Genomic DNA, 19,584 nt, shown 5'->3' with positions numbered 1-19,584 from the left:
GGCGACAGGCGATTAATCGGCCCGACCGGATATATATATATATATATATATACAGTAGTATGATATACCTATATAGACGCACTATTAATGCACATCCGAGTTGCCACTTTGAGTTCCACTCGCATATATATATATACGAGTGTTATATATATATATGCCTACGATTTCCCGGCTGGCCACCCACCCTGCACCCCCGCTGCATTACTTTCGAATTCTTAAAAGAAACCAATAGACATTGTTGGTGAACACGATTGTGTGTTTTCACGATGAAGTCATATACATAGACGAAATAAAAAATAAATAACTAAATATTATTTCCTATAAGAGTATACATTATTATGGATTATGTCTATATAGATATACACAATTGCACTATATTTACATGCACTGTGATGTCAACATTGTTTCTAGTCCGATATTCTTTCATAAATTAATAAAAAAGTAACCTGCATTGAACTGTAATACCGTCACCTCGCGATTTTCAATAACGTTCATCGACGATAATCGTCACAATATAATTAAATCGTAGATTATTAATCAACACACGAGTTTCAAAATATAAAAGTGTGCATTTTTCTCAGGACCGAAAAAGGTAACTATTACGCAAAAACTCTGAAAACGTTTAAGTTGAAATACTTCCTCGTCGTAAACAAGCACATTCAAAGGCTCCAGTTTTAGTTTCGGAATTCCATATTATACAGAGAGAGAGATGTGCTCGCGTTTCCTGTACGGAAGCACCCCAATATAAAACAAAAATACCTAGTGTTTACTATATTTATATATTATATGTCTCGTAAACTTTGAAAGTACAAAAGTCGAGTACCAAAATCTCTGAGTTCCGTTCTTTATTGAAAAGTGAGAGAGACTGGGGATAGTCGGAGAAATAGACATTATCTCGGCGATTTCGTTTTTCAACTTGTTAAACGATTCTGTAATTGTATCTATATTCCATATGCAATATGTATACATAAGGCGAGGGGGATAGCTGCTGTATACGAATTTTGTATAGAGTACAACTCTAAGGCGAGTCCACGCGATGATACATGATTAGTGATGACACAATAGTTGTAATTTTGCAGATATGCATGAGACGGTTTTAAGAGACAGTCACCACGAAAGCAGTTATATGTATAGTCATAGACTAAATAGTATATTATGCTTAGAAGATTTAATCTTTATGGTATAACACAGGATAATAATTGCTTTTACATTGTTATAATAACATAACTATAGCGTAGGTGTAGGTCATTTTTATGCATACACTTAATAAGTCATTTAAATGAGATTTTGAATGTATAGGGCTTGAGTCTCATCTAAAATTATTATTTTTCATACACTCTATAACACTGACCATTTTAAAGCATTATAGTTATATATTCTTATACGCAGTTCTGGAACCTATTCCTAAAGAGCCGCAGTCGACAGTTTTGAATTTAGATTGCTAATAAGAACTGACCGCTAGTCAAACACATACCTACTTAAAAGGGCACGTCATATAATAATGTGTCATTATACGTGTTTGTTTTTGAAAATTACGTTCTTTAACACAAAATATTTAATTTTGATAAGTACATTGTTCTGCACACATAGTACCTAATACATACATATTGTATGATTCGGAGAGTTCCGCGTTAGTCCTTATCGTTACCCTAAAATTATAATATTATTATTATTATATAATATGTACCCGTAGGTACGTTCCGTGAATTATTTCATTATTAATTCTTATCGTGTATAATTTCTCGTTCTCGGAGTTGATGCGTACCTATTCTAAGTTTTACGCGGAAAGTTATAATAAAAAGTCCAGCACATTTGTGCCCTCTTTACTGTTTTCAGCGAATCGCATAAACAACAAACTACACATTTATAATTTATTGCTATATAGTCAATGTATACACTTTTCGAAGTTTTCGTTAATTAAATTTGTGCGACACGACAGCAGCTCGAGTCGCATTTCATAGCGTATAAACTTCGTATGAAACGTTGCAGTTGTATATTATTATAAATCACTCGATTTTCTTTTGACCGCCGACACACAATATATTTAATATATTATAGATATCTTGCGTACAGCATTTATGGCGCGAATTTCCTAAAAATAAAATAATAAAACTTGTTTTAACCTCTGCAAACAGTCGTGGAAAAAGTCTGCGGCGGTCGCCTACTGCGCCCCTCCTCCACCGCGACCCGTCGTCGTCGTTTCTCGCGCAACAGCAAAGCAATATCAATTTTTTAGTTGTTTATCGAGTTGGCCTTTTCTTTTTTAACATTCAGACCAAAGTACGTGTGCGGAATGGGTGGAGGTGTAGTGGGTTTTTATTTATGACGCGGTGTCCGTCCGGTCCGAGGGGCATTATTTAGAACGACCGAAAAAGAAATCCCTCGAGCGCTTAAGTCGTCGACGTATATATATACACTATATAATATATTATATAGGGTGTTGAATTTAACTTTGTGCACGACAATTATTTACACTACGGCGGGGCGTGGATGACGTTTGTAAAAAAACAAATAAAGAAAATAGTACAAAGCGATAGAAAAAAAATATAGATTATGGGCGCCGTCCAAATTTTAGTAACTCCACTGCTCTGCATATTATAATAATATAGGTAATGAGATATGTAAAATATATATGTCGAAAGAAGTGTATTGCACTTTTATTTCCTTAACATAATAATTTTTCTGGAGAAGTTTTGACAGTTGCAATACAATAATTAAACTAGCTATTGTCAAATCCTCTAGATACACTGCAATGAGTATATTATATTATATGAAGGGTAATGATTAAAATTATTAAAATATAACAATAACGATGTGAATAGGTTGTAACAGTATATAATATAGCAGCGATTCTCAAATTGTGGTACTCGAAAGCCCACGTGTAGTACGTAATATTGATAAATTAATATGTTTACTTATGTTTGCAACGGATCTAATATTATGTTATGTATTGTGTAAATAGATGGGTACTAAATATTGTATACTGTACCTACATCAATATTGTTATTGTTAAATATGTATTGCAATTTTTATTCATTTACGGTCATGTACCAATCCAGGTTTATATTTTATACACATGAGTGGACTGAGTGGTACTCGAAAAAAAAGGTTTGATCTCTGTACTACACTGCAGAGCCTAATAAGCCTATACAGTATACACTTTACACTGCGTCTCTTTAATTTTCTCTTGTCGCTGCTTATTATGTTACAGGTTGTTGCGGAGAGGATCCATGTTCGTGTTTTCCACCGACCAGATCAGACGACTGCTGAACATGACATTTTTCGACAGTGGCTCGACCCTGATCGACTTGGGCGCCGGGGATGGGGCCACCACAGAAAAGTACTTGCCCCTGATCCGCGAGGTCTACACAACCGAAAAGTCAGGGCCAATGATCCGGATTTTGGCTGAAAAGGGTTTCAGGTGAACTTTTGCTCTGCAGTCTACCTATCTATATATAATATAATATAATGCGGATAAATACCTACAGCCCTCGGCCATCATAAAGATGTCGGCGGTATGGTGGGGGAGAGTGTTGTAACACGTCATATTCAATAGTTTTCATATACAGCAATTTTATTATTTTTGAAGCCGACATGGCGACATTTTCGCATCTCTAAGAATCTTCTCCCTCCAAATCACACATACTCTCAAACACAAATTTATTCCATACGTATGTTGTTAAAGTATAACTGTATAAGACTATGTTATCTTAACAGTTAATTAAATTCAAACAAAAATATTTATATAGCAGTGTAAAACGATAGCAGCCCAATACAATGTAAGCCTGTGCCATGTATATTATTGTTTTTATCGGAGCTGTGAAATGAAGATGTTGAGTGCAAAATTTATGTACTTTCCTAAACCTTACTATAAGACAACAATTCTTTCAAGTAGTAGAGATAAGGGGCACAACTCTTTTCGCCCAAACATGACTTTCTTCTATTCACAGAAAAATAATTGCATTTTTTTCACCCCCGTGGTTTTAAGTTCAACATTTTGAGGAGTGTTACCTCAAAATTAGCTTAATAAAACCATTTAGCATTACCCAGAGAGTTGTGAAAAATGTATTTTAATATAAATTTTTTTTCTTGCATACTGGACATCTTCTAAAGATTTTCGTTTACATACTGTGTTGACCATAATATTTAGTGATTAATATTCGATTTATCATATTCATTCTGATTATGTTCTCAAACTATTGATGTAAATGCATCATTTTTTATTTTAATTTGGATTAAGACTTAAAATACTAAGGTCATTAACCTGGTACTGTGTGGAGGGTAACGGTTGATCAGAACACGTTTGTATTTGTGGCAAGGATGTATTGCTAAAAACCCGGGTGGTCACCCATCCGTGTGCTAGCAACGACGGCCGGTACCGGTACGTACGGTCAGAGCGTTGCCGCAGATTAAGCCTCACTAAAAAACGTATTAATATTTATTTACTCGTTAAAAATTAAATATTTGTTGTTTATTATTATTATCTATACTTGCCTACCTACACTTGCGACTCGTACGAATAAACCTTATCAATTAATTAAAATTTATTATTTACCTGTAATTATAAAAACATTGGAATTAACCAGCAGCTGCTGGAGGTGCTATACATATAATTTATTGACATAAGCAATTGCATTGCCTTCGCCCATTAGGTACCTTACATTGTCCTTACTCCTTTTAAATATGTATTATATAAGTACATACATACATTTATATTGATCTCCATGACTCCATACGTCTGTTTCTATATGATCTACCTTTTTTTTTTCCCTTTTGAACCTATATGATCTACCTATAAATATTAGTATGTATTTAAAGTAGTATATACCTAGCTGTATCTATGCACAATCTAAGTAATAATGACAATAATGTGTGAATGTGTGGTGAACAGATTGTTGGATGTCGACACGTGGTGGACTCGCGAAGAAAAATTCGACGTGGTGTCGTGTCTGAACCTGTTGGACCGGTGCAGCAATCCGGCAAAGCTCTTAGATGAAATGAAAAAAGCCTTGAAACCCAATGGCAGGATCGTCGTGGCGCTGGTGTTGCCGTACAAACCCTACGACGAATTCAGTGAGTACAGCAACCCTGTTATTGTAATAATAATAATAATATGAATAGTGGATGATTGCATGAAAAATGTGTTGATTTATTGGTTTAATAAAATATTATTATGAACCAATCGTGGGCCATTAAATCATGCTTAAGGGACCATTAACTTACCATTGATTCGTTGAGTCTTTAATGATTGTTCATGCATTGTGAAAGTTTAAGTATTAAGTACCTAAATGAGTATTTTATTTACTCGAGCCCAGTTGTGTAAATACTATATAGGATTTAATTTCTGGTGGGAGGGTGGACTGAGGGTTGAACCCACTGGGTTTTACATCACTGCTTGAGTCGATCTCTTTACAATATATGTCTATATTATAAATTTTTAACAATACCTACCTAGGTTCTTGTACTAAGTAAAATTAATTAGGGGCCCGCATATATTTTTTTTAAACTTATACAATTTACAATTTATTCACAATCTACAATTTTTTAAATTTGGTGAGAGTTCTATGTTACAAAACAAGAGTTAAATTAAAGAAAGGGCCCGAATCATAAGAATAAATGAGTGCCAGGGGTGCTACCTGACTTATAGCACCCTGGTACAGTCCACCTCAGTAGATACTTACAACAGATCTACTTGAAACCTAATATTATAATCATAATACTTACCTCTATAATTTATTAAAACAACATCGATTGGGTATTGAAAAAGATGACATCTCATATCACAATATTCGTATATTCTTCTACAGTTCTACGCTCTTAACTCTTAAGTCATAACTCATAATATATGTGATGGGAATCCTTTTTGGTTTATTACGACGTTAAATGTGAACGAGGTGGGATTTTGAAAAGTTCTAATTGTATGTCATTAGATTATGCTCTGCGTTGATTATTGTAGGCATACGAGAAGGGGTGTCAGAGTAGTAGGAATAGCAGCCATCGCATGACTTATGATACAGGTACATCGTACACACTTAAAACGAAATTTAAATTTAAATTTATAATGACTAATGAACATAATATTGTGATACTTTTTAGTGCATACAAATCCGTGTTCTAATCATAAGTTAATATATATATATGGCTTACGCCACAAGGATAATAGAGATAGTGAAATAATTAATAATAATATTATATCTAGTATTATATTGTAAACAGGTTCCACGGAACCGGAACAAAAGTTGCCGATCACTGGCATAACATTCGAGGAACAGGTGTGTTCCGCGGTGCACGACGTGTTCGAACCGTCCGGACTGGAAGTTCTTTGCTGGACAAGACTCCCGTACCTGTGCGAGGGCGACCTGAGCCAGGATTACTATTGGCTGCACGACGCCGTCTTCGTGATGTCAGCGAAGACGCAGTCGCAAGTCGTCGAGAACGCATAGCATCACTCAACAAAAATTGTACAGAGTGATTATCTTGTTATCGCTATGTCAGTACTTTCTACAGATTATATACAATTTTATATAATCTGTCGTATTATTAAAATAATTTAATCGGTGAATTTATGTGTTTTTGAATATTTTTTTTTTATATTAATAAAAAAAAATTACACTGTACATAATGTATTATAGTTTGATATAAACAAATTCACCCACGGGTATAATAATATTGTCTTCAGGTAAAATTCATTTTTGGAAAGGTTTAAAAAATACACAATTATTTATGTTTAATATTAAGTTTAATTTTTTTTTTTGAATATAACGTTATGGACTACAATAAATTTAATCACACACATTTTTTTTTCATACATCGGATATAAAACTTCTTAAGACTACATAATATTATGTCGCAAATACATAACCTATTATACCTATGCAATAATTTATACGTACGACACTAAGGCATCGTCCAAATGTCGGGTACGAAATTGGCAGGGATTGCATGAAAACCTAAATAACTTATAATATGGAAGTCCCCACCAAGTTAGTGGAACGAAATTTGGACGACCCTGCAGTACACATTATGCGCTTTCGGCTTTACACAAATAGGAAAATAATGTCGAAAATTATGCATCAAATTTTGGATTTTGGTAAAAATTAAAGAATGGATTAGGAAAGATCACAGATACGTTTTTTTCTTCAAATAAAGACAACTAAAATATTACCATACTAGTAAAATAATAGTAATAAAAATACATTACATTTTAACACACAAATCACATTTACCTATTATACTGTTGGTAGTAATAAATATTCATTTTGGAGCTCAATGTAAACATTTGTACTTACAATTGCCACTCTCTTAGTCAATGAACATTTATTTTAACCATACAATTACAGAATCAAACTGAAACATGCCAATTAAAAAAAAATAAATCATGGGTACCATGTTTCCAAATAGTAAAGTTACAAACATGTAAAAATGTTCACAGAAAATAACTATTATGATGTTGTTGTTTAAACATCGAGTTTTGATATTTAATTGTGTAGGATCAAACGAATAACACAAATTAAGTCCAAGAGAAAAGAAGTTTTGGTTAAATTATTAAAAATAAATGTATGGTGGAATATAAGGATATAGCAAAAACAATTTATAATTATATAATATAAATGTCTTTAGTACATTAGGATAATTAAATCTATGTTTTAAATGTTTAAGCAATCAACAATCATTGAGCTTGTAACCGGAAATTATTTTAATATTATACAATATATAGGATTTAGACAGCTATGTTGAAACACTTAGTATTGATATGATTAAAAAAAAATTACACAAAAATAAAAATAAAATAAATTATAATAATTTCAAGTGATTTTGCAAAATTTTACATTTTCACACTTAAATACCATTTTACGTATATTATGTATATAAAATTAATAATAATACAAATCAAACATACAGGCATCATTAACTAGTTTAAGATCACCAATTAGTATGAAAGATGTTATTGTTGACTAGCGTACTATAAATGTTTAGGTATATATTAAAATTCAGCAAATAAAGTAATATATTTCCCTTCAATTTAGTCTAAAAGGTCATGGAAATAGGTATGAAAATTGAATAACCCACTTCATTTGTTGAACCAAGTAAACATTTTATGACAGTTATTCTAAGAACAAATTGAACTGTACTAATAAAATAGATAACAACATTCCTAACCAAAATTTTTTTTTAGATTAGTGCGCTCTTTAAATAAAATAATAATACAGTAAATTCTCCTTAGTAACTTAAACCTTGATAATAAGAAATTATTGATAAATTAAATTGGTTTCCTTACCTTAAAGGCTTAAGTTTAATTTACCAAGAGTTGAATGTACTCAAAATATTTTATAGTTTTAACCAGTTAACACTTTTGTGATATTTATCCATAAGAGGTTTATATGGGATTATACATTCCACTATTACTTATGAAACAAAAACTCTATCATTATTATTGCTGTCTATTAAATTCTTCAAAGGGTTAAAACAAGAATGTATATATTCATAGCTTTAGATACAAAAATTAAAAATAGTTCAAACAATATTGCATATATACAGGGTGTCCAGGTGTATACAGGATATTAACCATTGAAATATCTCCTATGATAACCAATATATCATAAATCTGTTTTTTTTATTAGTCCCAAAGATACAAGGGCTCTTTATATTTAATTTTTTGGTGAAAAAGTTAAAAAATTAATTTTATTTTCATCAATTTCATGAGTCTTAATCATTTTTTTAGTTTAAAGTTAAATTGTCAAAAACCCGGTTTTTCGAGGCCCCCTCGACCTAACCTCAATGGCTTATTGGTATATCCTCATGGGGCACCCTGTGTAAGACTACTGTAAATATAAATTACTAATTTGGTACCAAATTAAATTAAAAGCTAAATATTTCTTGTCAAAAAAATAATATTAAAAACTCGGGAGATAATAAATGAATGCGGAAGTGCTTACAGGTTAAATTAATTGGCAACTAAAATAAATTTAAAAAATATTGATACAACATAAACATTAAACAGTCAATGTATTATTATTAAAATAAGCGTTTACTTATAATAATTAGATAATTAGTAAATTATGTAATCGTAATCAAAAAATGAATTAGTTTTTTAATGTATACTTAGGTTACTATTATGGCATGAAATGTTTTGAAACTAAACAAAACATAAACATTTGGCAACATACACTTTGATATCATGCTGACAACATGTATACAAAAAATAAATTAATAGTTGCTGAATTATAATAATTGAACAAGATGTTAAATTTAAAATAAATAAATATAGGTAAAAACCTCAAACTAGAAGACACTCATAAGGAGACATTAATAAGATTTAATTTTAATAAAATGGTAAGATCCCTCCAAGTAAACAAACAGACATTCCCATTAATTTTGGGGAAAAAAGGGAATTTTGACTAGACGTAAAAATAAAATAAAAGCAACGTGATTTTTGAAAGTTGATAAAAATAGTTGAAAATTTTTTACTTTTTGCGAGTTTAATACAAGCTCTTAATTTTGCTTGTTACGAGACATTGCGTCACAGAGATCTTTAAAATTGGCAGCTGAAACTGTTTGATTAGAATTGTCTAAAACAGTTTTCCTTAATCTAGAAATATTTTTAAAATGTAGTTACATTTCTTATTAATTATTATTCAATAAAAATATTTTTATATTGTTACCCATGCTTATCTTCATTTTTCCAGCTACTAACAGCAATATGTGGTGGAGGAAGAAACGATCTTAGTGACTGAACAAGTTGAATTGTATCAATCAAAGCTGAAAAAGTTTTTAAATTATAGCACACTAAAATTTTAAAAATACTGGTGTAAATTAAATCATAAAACTCTATGAGTATGGTTTTTCAAAAATATTTAATTTGTTGAGTTAAAATATTTATTTAGTTAAGAAAAACTACATTAACAGTATTTTATTTTTAATAAACTTTACTTTTTTGTAATGATTCTGATTGTTTTCCATAAGGCTTACACATGGCTGGTCTCACGCATGCTTTCATTCTATTCATATTTTTCATTATTTCTGAAAATGCTCTGATAATTTTTTCTTGACCAGCTGAAATTTAAAATAAACAGTCATGATATGTCGTATTCTGTTACCCATGGTTTGAAAACCTGTTTTTAGAAAAGTTGTTAAAACATTGGTTAAGCTATTTATAACGTTTTTTTTCAACAACCCATCTGTAACCAAAACTTAAGGATTTAAAAACCCGTAACAAAATTACAAAACTCAGGTTGTGTACATATATAGCAAATAAAAGAATGTGTGAGTAACTGTTGGTTTAATGTTCCTAATAATAATAGCATTTTTATATTCACGGTAAAAACTTAAATAAAAGGAATTAATACCTCATACAAAATATCTGGTTGTCATNATTATACATTCCACTATTACTTATGAAACAAAAACTCTATCATTATTATTGCTGTCTATTAAATTCTTCAAAGGGTTAAAACAAGAATGTATATATTCATAGCTTTAGATACAAAAATTAAAAATAGTTCAAACAATATTGCATATATACAGGGTGTCCAGGTGTATACAGGATATTAACCATTGAAATATCTCCTATGATAACCAATATATCATAAATCTGTTTTTTTTATTAGTCCCAAAGATACAAGGGCTCTTTATATTTAATTTTTTGGTGAAAAAGTTAAAAAATTAATTTTATTTTCATCAATTTCATGAGTCTTAATCATTTTTTTAGTTTAAAGTTAAATTGTCAAAAACCCGGTTTTTCGAGGCCCCCTCGACCTAACCTCAATGGCTTATTGGTATATCCTCATGGGGCACCCTGTGTAAGACTACTGTAAATATAAATTACTAATTTGGTACCAAATTAAATTAAAAGCTAAATATTTCTTGTCAAAAAAATAATATTAAAAACTCGGGAGATAATAAATGAATGCGGAAGTGCTTACAGGTTAAATTAATTGGCAACTAAAATAAATTTAAAAAATATTGATACAACATAAACATTAAACAGTCAATGTATTATTATTAAAATAAGCGTTTACTTATAATAATTAGATAATTAGTAAATTATGTAATCGTAATCAAAAAATGAATTAGTTTTTTAATGTATACTTAGGTTACTATTATGGCATGAAATGTTTTGAAACTAAACAAAACATAAACATTTGGCAACATACACTTTGATATCATGCTGACAACATGTATACAAAAAATAAATTAATAGTTGCTGAATTATAATAATTGAACAAGATGTTAAATTTAAAATAAATAAATATAGGTAAAAACCTCAAACTAGAAGACACTCATAAGGAGACATTAATAAGATTTAATTTTAATAAAATGGTAAGATCCCTCCAAGTAAACAAACAGACATTCCCATTAATTTTGGGGAAAAAAGGGAATTTTGACTAGACGTAAAAATAAAATAAAAGCAACGTGATTTTTGAAAGTTGATAAAAATAGTTGAAAATTTTTTACTTTTTGCGAGTTTAATACAAGCTCTTAATTTTGCTTGTTACGAGACATTGCGTCACAGAGATCTTTAAAATTGGCAGCTGAAACTGTTTGATTAGAATTGTCTAAAACAGTTTTCCTTAATCTAGAAATATTTTTAAAATGTAGTTACATTTCTTATTAATTATTATTCAATAAAAATATTTTTATATTGTTACCCATGCTTATCTTCATTTTTCCAGCTACTAACAGCAATATGTGGTGGAGGAAGAAACGATCTTAGTGACTGAACAAGTTGAATTGTATCAATCAAAGCTGAAAAAGTTTTTAAATTATAGCACACTAAAATTTTAAAAATACTGGTGTAAATTAAATCAGAAAACTCTATGAGTATGGTTTTTCAAAAATATTTAATTTGTTGAGTTAAAATATTTATTTAGTTAAGAAAAACTACATTAACAGTATTTTATTTTTAATAAACTTTACTTTTTTGTAATGATTCTGATTGTTTTCCATAAGGCTTACACATGGCTGGTCTCACGCATGCTTTCATTCTATTCATATTTTTCATTATTTCTGAAAATGCTCTGATAATTTTTTCTTGACCAGCTGAAATTTAAAATAAACAGTCATGATATGTCGTATTCTGTTACCCATGGTTTGAAAACCTGTTTTTAGAAAAGTTGTTAAAACATTGGTTAAGCTATTTATAACGTTTTTTTTCAACAACCCATCTGTAACCAAAACTTAAGGATTTAAAAACCCGTAACAAAATTACAAAACTCAGGTTGTGTACATATATAGCAAATAAAAGAATGTGTGAGTAACTGTTGGTTTAATGTTCCTAATAATAATAGCATTTTTATATTCACGGTAAAAACTTAAATAAAAGGAATTAATACCTCATACAAAATATCTGGTTGTCATCAGTGGCGTATTTGAGGGGGGGGGCGATGGGGGCAATCGCCCCTCCCGAGAGTTTTTAGACCAAGAAAATTTGTGTACAAGTAATAGGTATTTTATTAAGAAACAAAAATAAAATTATGATTTATGAAAAATGTTATCAGTGATAACAAAAGATAAAAATGTACATACATTATGAAGAGTATTATAGAGTATCACTATTTATACCATTACTGGAAAATATCCTAGAAGACTTAAGATCAAGATTCATAAGAAAAGAAAATAAGATGTTATTAGATTTATGTTTGTTAATTCCACGCTACATTACTGACATTTCTAATGACGATTTTAAAAAAATAACAGAAGCTGCCACAGAATTATTTGTATTTAATGAAGAAGAATCTGTTGACCAAATCGAGCTAAAAACAGAACTAGATCTATGGAAAACTAAATGGCAACGAATAAAAACTGATGGTAAAAAATGTTTGTAATTATACTTTTCTTAAAACTGTATTGATTGTTTTATAATTTTGTTTAAGGTCATGAAATTTGTCAAGATGCTTTGTCATCAATGGAAAATTGTAATAGTATCATTTATCCAACTTTGCATAAATTAATAAGTATTATTGCTTGTCTGCCTATTAGTGTAGCATCCGCAGAACGCAGCTTTTCAACGCTTAGAAGGTTTGGTGCATGTGTTAATTATTAGAATAAAAATTAGCTAGTTTCTATAAAATACTTTAACTATATACCTACAACCTAATACTATATATATTCTATATATATAATAGTATATATATATATATATTTACAATGCTTAAAATTAAAGATCTGTTTTTCTTCTTAAATTGCATTAAAAAAAACTTTTAATTCTTCTCTTTGCTTACTTTTGTTGCTTTTTTTGTTAGATTGAAAACCTGGTTAAGATCTAGAATGGGACAAGAACGCTTGACTGGTTTGGCTTTGCTAAACATACACCATACTTTAACCATATCAGTAGATGATGTTATAAATAGATTTGCTAATACAAAAAAAAGAAATATAGATTTTGTTTTGTAAATATGTTGTTTTTTTATCATATTAGTAACTTATTACTTTATAGGTTATATTATACAGGTACAATATAAAATTAATTATGTCTAGGTAAGTTTATGTAAATGGTTGCCGGTTTGGAATATTCTTTTTAAAATCGCCCCCCCTCAGATGAACTCTCAAATACGCCACTGGTTGTCATACAATTAAATTATGTTTTATTTGCAAGTTTTAGTATGTTAAATTGTTAAAATTTTAAGACAACAACTTAACAAAAAATACCTATACACAATTAACAGCATATTATAAGAATAAATTTAATTTGAGTATCCTCATAAAACAACAAATAATTAGGCCAGGCAAACATTACTCACACTAGGCTATACAAATTATATATTAAACATGCCTAGAAAACAGGCTTCTAATTCATACATTATTAAAATTAGAATTAAAATTATTATCATTCTTACCATCTAAATGACCTTTACGGTTGTCTGAAACCTCAGGCCAAGTTGTGTCATGAGCAGCCATTAGATCTTTATTGTCTAGATTTTCAAGGTTGGCCTTTAAAAAATCTGCCAACTTATTGTGCTGTGCTTGTCGAGCACTTACAGTTTTTGGAACCTGCGGTACCTGTATAGGCATTGGATTCGGTATTTCAGGAGCTGGATGTGGAGATGGTCCAGTTAAATCAACAGGAGCTGAATGTGATTGTTGGGGTTGAGTACTAGAAGGTGCCAAACCATGAGCACTTAATTGCTGACTAATCATTTGACTCATTGATATACTTGGACTTTCACGACCAACTGGAATATTTATTCCTATAAATACAATTTAATAATTAATATTCTAATTGATTAAACCATAAGAATTAACAATGTACTGTTAAAATGACAATTTCCTACCAGAATTCGATGAGTTCATATAATTTGACTGTTTAGTATGTTGAGATAAATCTAATTGAGTCTTGTAATAGCGACATGCTGGGTTTGGACAGTTTTGAACAACTTCAATAATAAACTCTTTTTCCATACCAAAGTTCTCACGACCAATTGTATATGAATCCATAACCTACGAATTAGATAACACAAAAATAATAAAAAAAGTTCACCGTTCAGGTATACATATAAATGTATACCATACTTTAGATACATTGCTAGAAATATGTATTCAGTTCACTAAAAAATAAAATGCAAAATGAAAATAAAATTAAAGGTACAAACGTAATTTATAAAAATTAAACAATTATTCTTAATCTCACAAGGTTTGGTTAGGAAGTTCAGAATTCCAAACTCTCGGATGTGTCATTTAATTGTTCTAACAGCCTAGTTTGCATTTTGCTGACACTAACAAAGTAAGGCAATTTTAAAACTGTGACCAATCATCAGAAACAAAAGTCAAAGAAACACAATTTAATTGATGGGTACCTGTAATCAGTTACTGCTTGAGGTTACTCTTATTTCAGATAGAGTATATTTATGAACTTAATTAATGGTTAAAATTAATTACAAATGTGGTCTAAAAGAAAATAGATTATAATACTAAAACAGGATACACAATATTATTGTTAATATTTTTTCCTTATTAAATATAAGCTTGTATTACCGCTCGAACAGTTCCCTCGACACCCAAATGTAAACCATGTGGACCATTCATATGCTTTAACATTACCGCATTTGCAAAATGTTCATATGGTAAAATAATTTTACCATTCTCACGAAGGATTAATCTTGCTTGGCTATCTAATGACACTCTCGAAGCCATCATTCTGAAAAGAAATATTTCATTTGAATAAAAAAATATTGATGGTTTATAACATTTATAATTATATAAATGTATGTATACTTGTGTATGGAAAACTATGGTAATTCTAATTAATGTGCATAAAAATACATTTATTTTATCATATTACATAATAATTGATGAAATATATAATATATTATACATTTATACACCTATTGACATGATAAATAACATGACATTTTTGCCCGGTAGAAAGGCCAACTGACATAAGTATATAACCCTCAATAACTGAATATTATTGGAATGGATAAATTATCTTTTTGTTAAAATCAAGCTTTTAGTTAGTTTAACGTATAGGTTTGAAAAATTTAAATACCATGTAATTCTAATTGAAAATAAAATTTCAAAAATGTACCATATATTTGATCACTTATCAAAGTAAAGGAATAAGTGGGTTACTTTAAGTAACCAACTATTATTGGTTACATCACATTTAAGGATACCTGAGAAGTACACTAATATTTTTGGATGTTATATTATTTGTCTGATAAAAATTTCCAGTTGCAATGTTAAGGATTATGTTCAAGCTTGTGTTGATTGCCAATATTGGCTTATGAGGAAGAAAAATTCAATTTTTGTACTAGAAAAACTAGTTAGAAGTTAGGAATACTTTACTTGGCCAAAAAGTGTAATTTTTGTCTTAAATACCATTCAATGGAAATTAATTGACTTATGTTAATATGAAGTATTTACTATGTAAGAAGTGAGTAATAAGTAGTGTAAGTTTCAAGTATTCATGAGTTAAAATTAGAATGCACAAAATCAACACAAAGGAATAATCAAAAACAAAAAGTTGGCTTACTGCAAGTAGGAAGCGCTAGGTAGTACAGATGAATCTTTCATTTCAGAGAATATTTTCAACAATTCAATGCTGTTCCATCCTTTATTTTGTAGATACAGTTGGAGCAACATGTACAGTTTTTCCGTCACATAGCCGCTAAACGCCGAATTAATGTCAGCCGGAAGTCCTTTAGGAACTATATTTTTCATCGCTTCAGTTAGTGCGATATCCATTTGATTCGTGCTGAAATAAATAATCAAAAGAAAAACGTTCACATAGTGTCTTTTACGAATATTCGACAACTGTCGTTGATTTTGTTACCCGTACAAAGTTAATCGGCGTTAGGTCAGTACGCCCTTATATTCACTAATGATAAACACTAAATAAGAAATTACGTTTTGAGTACATTACGTATGGCAAAGCATTATAAAAATTGCATAACAATTAAATGAATATTCTAAAATATATTAGTAAAAGTACAAAAAAAAATACGAGAGAAGTCTGATGCCTTGAGTGGAGAGCAATTGTTTTATTTTCATTTTTTACTTTTATCAAAAGAGATAACGAAAACGATCGAAACATACACCGTCTGTTCCATGCAAATGACATTTTTCCATGACCTTTTAGGTTATGCTCACATCTTGACGCTCGCAAGTAAACACAAAAATTATTAGCAGCCAGCAGGCACTCTTTTCATTCGGTTGTAGCACTTTGTGTAAACTAACGCGACAAAATGGTAAGTTTTATCCTTTTTAATCCTATTCTATTTTGATGGCTTTACTATTTAAGTTACACCAATATTAAATCCGATTTATTGCCAAACGAAATGTGCATCGACCGTTTTGAAATTTCATCTTAAACTGGTACTAAACATTTTTGTTTTTTTTTCGTAGACGAAAGTCAAGTGCTCAGATTTACGTCTCAAAGACAAGGAGTCCCTATTGAAACAACTCGAAGAGTTGAAACAGGAATTGGCCAATTTGAGGGTTTCAAAAGTTACTGGAGGTACCGCGTCTAAACTTTCCCGGATGTAAGCATTAGCATTATCATTAATATATTTTATAATTCACGTTGGAAATGTTTCCAATTATTGAATAATATTCAACTCTATATAAATTGTTCCGAAATGTAATATTATTATTTCATAATTTATATAATTTAGAACTAACAAATTGTCTTGGTTTTTAGTCGTGTTGTCCGCAAAGCAATTCTACGTTGTTATGTCGTAATCCATCAAAAACAAAAGGAAGCACTACGAAAAATCTTCAAGGTATGTTTTAATATTTAAATGTATTGCTAAGTTTTTATAAATTAAATTTTTAAATGTATGCCTTTGCATGATAAAGACGTTGTGTTGGTACTATTAAGATAATTAAAATACTAGATTTCCTTCTATGTCGTAATTTAGAAGAAAAATATGTATATAATTCTACAGTGTATGATCAATTTACTCTTTCATACCAGTTTTAATTTTTATAATTATTTCTTTGATTAGAATTTAAAAGATAGTCTATATTTAGTATTTTCTGAAAGTTCCTCTTAATATTAACATCAATTTTAAATTACTGCTAGATACAGCAGTAGATTTTTTATGGAAAACTAGGTCAAAATATACAATAGAAAATAATTCCATTTTTTTCATTTTTATATTTCTGTTAAAGCAATAATAATAACCAGTCTATCAACACGTTACCATAAGTCCTATACTTGCATGCCATTGTCAAATAATTGGTCTATTCATTCAATGTTCTAAATTATTTGAATGATTTATGGAGTAGTTTGATAGTCAAATAATGATAATGGGCCTTTGAAAATAAAGTAACTTCAGTGTGCTGCATGAATCAAGTCACCCGATTGCACGCGCTTTCACAAATTTTTAAAAAACCGTTTTAAACTTTACTCTTAAAAAGTTACTGTTGATACAGCCGCACTTCTTTTACCATCAGCAAAAACCCTTTCTGAGAAATGACCACAAAGCGCATTGCAATCTAGTGACTACTTACATGATGCGTCCTATAGACCCGTATCGGAGATGGCAGACTATTGGGGAATAATTTATCATTTATCCAACTGTAGTATATGCTTATAATAGAGTAGAGCCTGACAACAGTTATGACATAAAAACATTACCCGGCGACTGAGTTGTGCGTATGGGCATGGCTTTGTTCCAAAGCAACTGATCTTGCTCATCGCCTTGGTAGGAGAAATGTCTAACCGCCTCTGGATAATGATCTTTTTTTGAACAGAGTTTACTAACTTTTATATAGTATTTATTTATTATTATAAGTACTTTTTATGGCATTTTGAATTTTACTGGAAAATGTCTTCTACATTGTAAATGTATAAACTTAGGTTTTTTGTAAAATATTTCTGCTAAACTTTGAGTAAAATCATATTGCAATTTAATAAACATTAGCTTTGTAATCTAAAGCTTTTCTTCCTATCTTTTGAATTTAAACCGGTTGATAATCTACTATTGGAATTTGCCCTTTTCTGTATAGGTAATAATTAATTTTTGAGCAATGAATATTTATGATACTTTTTTAGTCGTATTTATAAATCAATTTTTTTTTTTGCAGAACCGTAAGTACAAGCCTTTGGATTTGAGGCCAAAACTTACCAGGGCAAAGAGGCGTGCATTGACCAAGAAGGAACTTAGTGTTAAGACAATGAAAGAAATTAAGAAGAAGAACAAGTTCCCCCCTAGGGTGTACGCAGTTAAAGCTTAAGTTCTGTTATACTGACCTTAAATAAAAAAAATTTAAAAAATTATGTTTGATAAACATGTCTTTCATTTATACCTCTCATAATTACTGCTGTGTTCTGTGTATCCCCAAGTGACACCTTATCATATTGGAACATGCATCTATAGCTGGCAGTCTTGCAGAAAATCTAAGTCATTGAGGCCTTAAGGCAGCTTCAAACTGCCCTGTGAACCAGGGTTTCCTGATATGAACTCAGTGCCGTGAATCTAGGGAATACTACAATATTCCCGTGGTATATTTCATATAATAAAAAAGAGTAGAATCCAATCCTACTCCTTGGATATTTTATACTAGTCCTCGCCACTGACCATTTAATAATATCAATATGGACACTTGAATAACTTCAACACATTAAAAGTTTTAGTAAGGAAAAGGTTATTTTTCGGAAATCATGATGCCGTGTGAAATTGCTTTTAGAACAAAATATTAGTGGTATAACCAATATAGTAAGACTTATATTTAAACCAAGTTACCTATATTTATTATACTTGAATTTGATTGATAATTTAATGAGGTGATTTTAACCTATTTTTTGTTAGCACTTTAATCTTAACAATCTGTCTACTTACAAATAATGCATAAAATGTTTTTTAGTTACATTGATAACATAAAAGAATGGTTTTTTTTATTATTACAAAGGACGTTTTTATAATCTATATTTATAGTAATACAATGAGAAAATGAAGACAAATATTTAAATAGTTTTTCCGTTCTACAAAACATTGCATTTTAGTTTTAATCACAAACTAAGACATCAGTAGTTCTCTATTAATTAATTAAATTGTTTTAAGTATATTGTATGGTACAATGCTGGATTAAAGTCACAGAGTGGGTTAGTTCAATCAATAATATATGTAAATATTCTCGTCT

At 30.0% G+C, this 19,584-nt stretch overlaps 4 protein-coding genes across 7 annotated transcripts in view; 3 read left to right on the top strand and 1 right to left on the bottom strand.

Moving 5' to 3' along the window:
- LOC111029605 (methyltransferase-like protein 9) overlaps positions 1 to 7,393 on the top strand; it is a 113,080-nt gene extending 105,687 nt beyond the window's left edge. For all 3 annotated transcript variants that reach the window (XM_022308669.1, XM_022308670.1, XM_022308671.1), the window contains 3 exons: positions 3,212 to 3,421; positions 4,892 to 5,073; positions 6,217 to 7,393. In XM_022308669.1, the coding sequence (XP_022164361.1) occupies positions 3,212 to 3,421; positions 4,892 to 5,073; positions 6,217 to 6,443 (619 nt within the window). In that variant the 3' untranslated portion in view covers positions 6,444 to 7,393. The remainder of the gene's footprint in view (positions 1 to 3,211; positions 3,422 to 4,891; positions 5,074 to 6,216) is intronic.
- A 2,986-nt stretch (positions 7,394 to 10,379) lies between these two features.
- On the bottom strand, positions 10,380 to 16,471 carry LOC111029604. 2 transcript variants are annotated; one of them, XM_022308667.1, is made up of 8 exons: positions 16,271 to 16,471; positions 15,971 to 16,192; positions 14,971 to 15,133; positions 14,271 to 14,436; positions 13,836 to 14,186; positions 11,917 to 12,039; positions 11,649 to 11,745; positions 10,380 to 11,575 (listed from the first exon to the last, which is right to left on the bottom strand). In XM_022308667.1, exons 2-8 carry the CDS (start codon positions 16,180 to 16,182, stop codon positions 11,479 to 11,481), a joined length of 1,209 nt encoding a protein of 402 aa, XP_022164359.1. In that variant the 5' UTR covers positions 16,183 to 16,192; positions 16,271 to 16,471; the 3' UTR covers positions 10,380 to 11,478. The 2 variants fall into 2 exon arrangements, with proteins under 2 accessions (XP_022164359.1, XP_022164358.1); XM_022308666.1 differs by having other exon boundaries at positions 16,277 to 16,471.
- Positions 12,384 to 13,393, top strand: LOC111029606 (zinc finger MYM-type protein 1-like). Its single transcript, XM_022308672.1, has 3 exons — positions 12,384 to 12,807; positions 12,873 to 13,017; positions 13,242 to 13,393. The coding sequence occupies exons 1-3, from the start codon at positions 12,516 to 12,518 to the stop codon at positions 13,390 to 13,392; spliced, it is 588 nt and encodes a 195-aa protein (XP_022164364.1). The 5' UTR covers positions 12,384 to 12,515; the 3' UTR covers position 13,393.
- Positions 16,472 to 16,561: 90 nt separating the features above from the next.
- LOC111029607 (60S ribosomal protein L35) lies at positions 16,562 to 18,732 on the top strand. The gene is made up of 4 exons (XM_022308673.1): positions 16,562 to 16,685; positions 16,843 to 16,979; positions 17,138 to 17,219; positions 18,529 to 18,732. Exons 1-4 carry the CDS (start codon positions 16,683 to 16,685, stop codon positions 18,676 to 18,678), a joined length of 372 nt encoding a protein of 123 aa, XP_022164365.1. The 5' UTR covers positions 16,562 to 16,682; the 3' UTR covers positions 18,679 to 18,732.
- Positions 18,733 to 19,584: the final 852 nt, after the last annotated feature.

Source organism: Myzus persicae, unplaced genomic scaffold (assembly GCF_001856785.1).
Source record: "Myzus persicae strain clone G006 unplaced genomic scaffold, MPER_G0061.0, whole genome shotgun sequence".
Classification (NCBI taxonomy): domain Eukaryota; kingdom Metazoa; phylum Arthropoda; class Insecta; order Hemiptera; family Aphididae; genus Myzus; species Myzus persicae.
This window is presented reverse-complemented; position numbering and strand designations above follow the sequence as displayed.

What these genes read in the sequence shown, in the direction of transcription:
- LOC111029606 (XM_022308672.1), top strand. Translation starts at nt 12,516, where the DNA reads ATGTACATACATTATGAAGAGTATTATAGAGTATCACTATTTATACCA. An exon ending in GCAACGAATAAAAACTGATG is followed by an intron (nt 12,808 to 12,872) that starts GTAAAAAATGTT and finishes ATTTTGTTTAAG; the next exon opens with GTCATGAAATTTGTCAAGAT. An exon ending in AGCTTTTCAACGCTTAGAAG is followed by an intron (nt 13,018 to 13,241) that starts GTTTGGTGCATG and finishes TTTTTTTGTTAG; the next exon opens with ATTGAAAACCTGGTTAAGAT.
- LOC111029604 (XM_022308667.1), bottom strand. Translation starts at nt 16,182, where the DNA reads ATGGATATCGCACTAACTGAAGCGATGAAAAATATAGTTCCTAAAGGA. An exon ending in CCTAGCGCTTCCTACTTGCA is followed by an intron (nt 15,134 to 15,970) that starts GTAAGCCAACTT and finishes ATTTCTTTTCAG; the next exon opens with AATGATGGCTTCGAGAGTGT. An exon ending in TATGAACTCATCGAATTCTG is followed by an intron (nt 14,187 to 14,270) that starts GTAGGAAATTGT and finishes TTGTATTTATAG; the next exon opens with GAATAAATATTCCAGTTGGT.
- LOC111029607 (XM_022308673.1), top strand. An exon ending in GCGTCTAAACTTTCCCGGAT is followed by an intron (nt 16,980 to 17,137) that starts GTAAGCATTAGC and finishes CTTGGTTTTTAG; the next exon opens with TCGTGTTGTCCGCAAAGCAA. An exon ending in CACTACGAAAAATCTTCAAG is followed by an intron (nt 17,220 to 18,528) that starts GTATGTTTTAAT and finishes TTTTTTTTGCAG; the next exon opens with AACCGTAAGTACAAGCCTTT.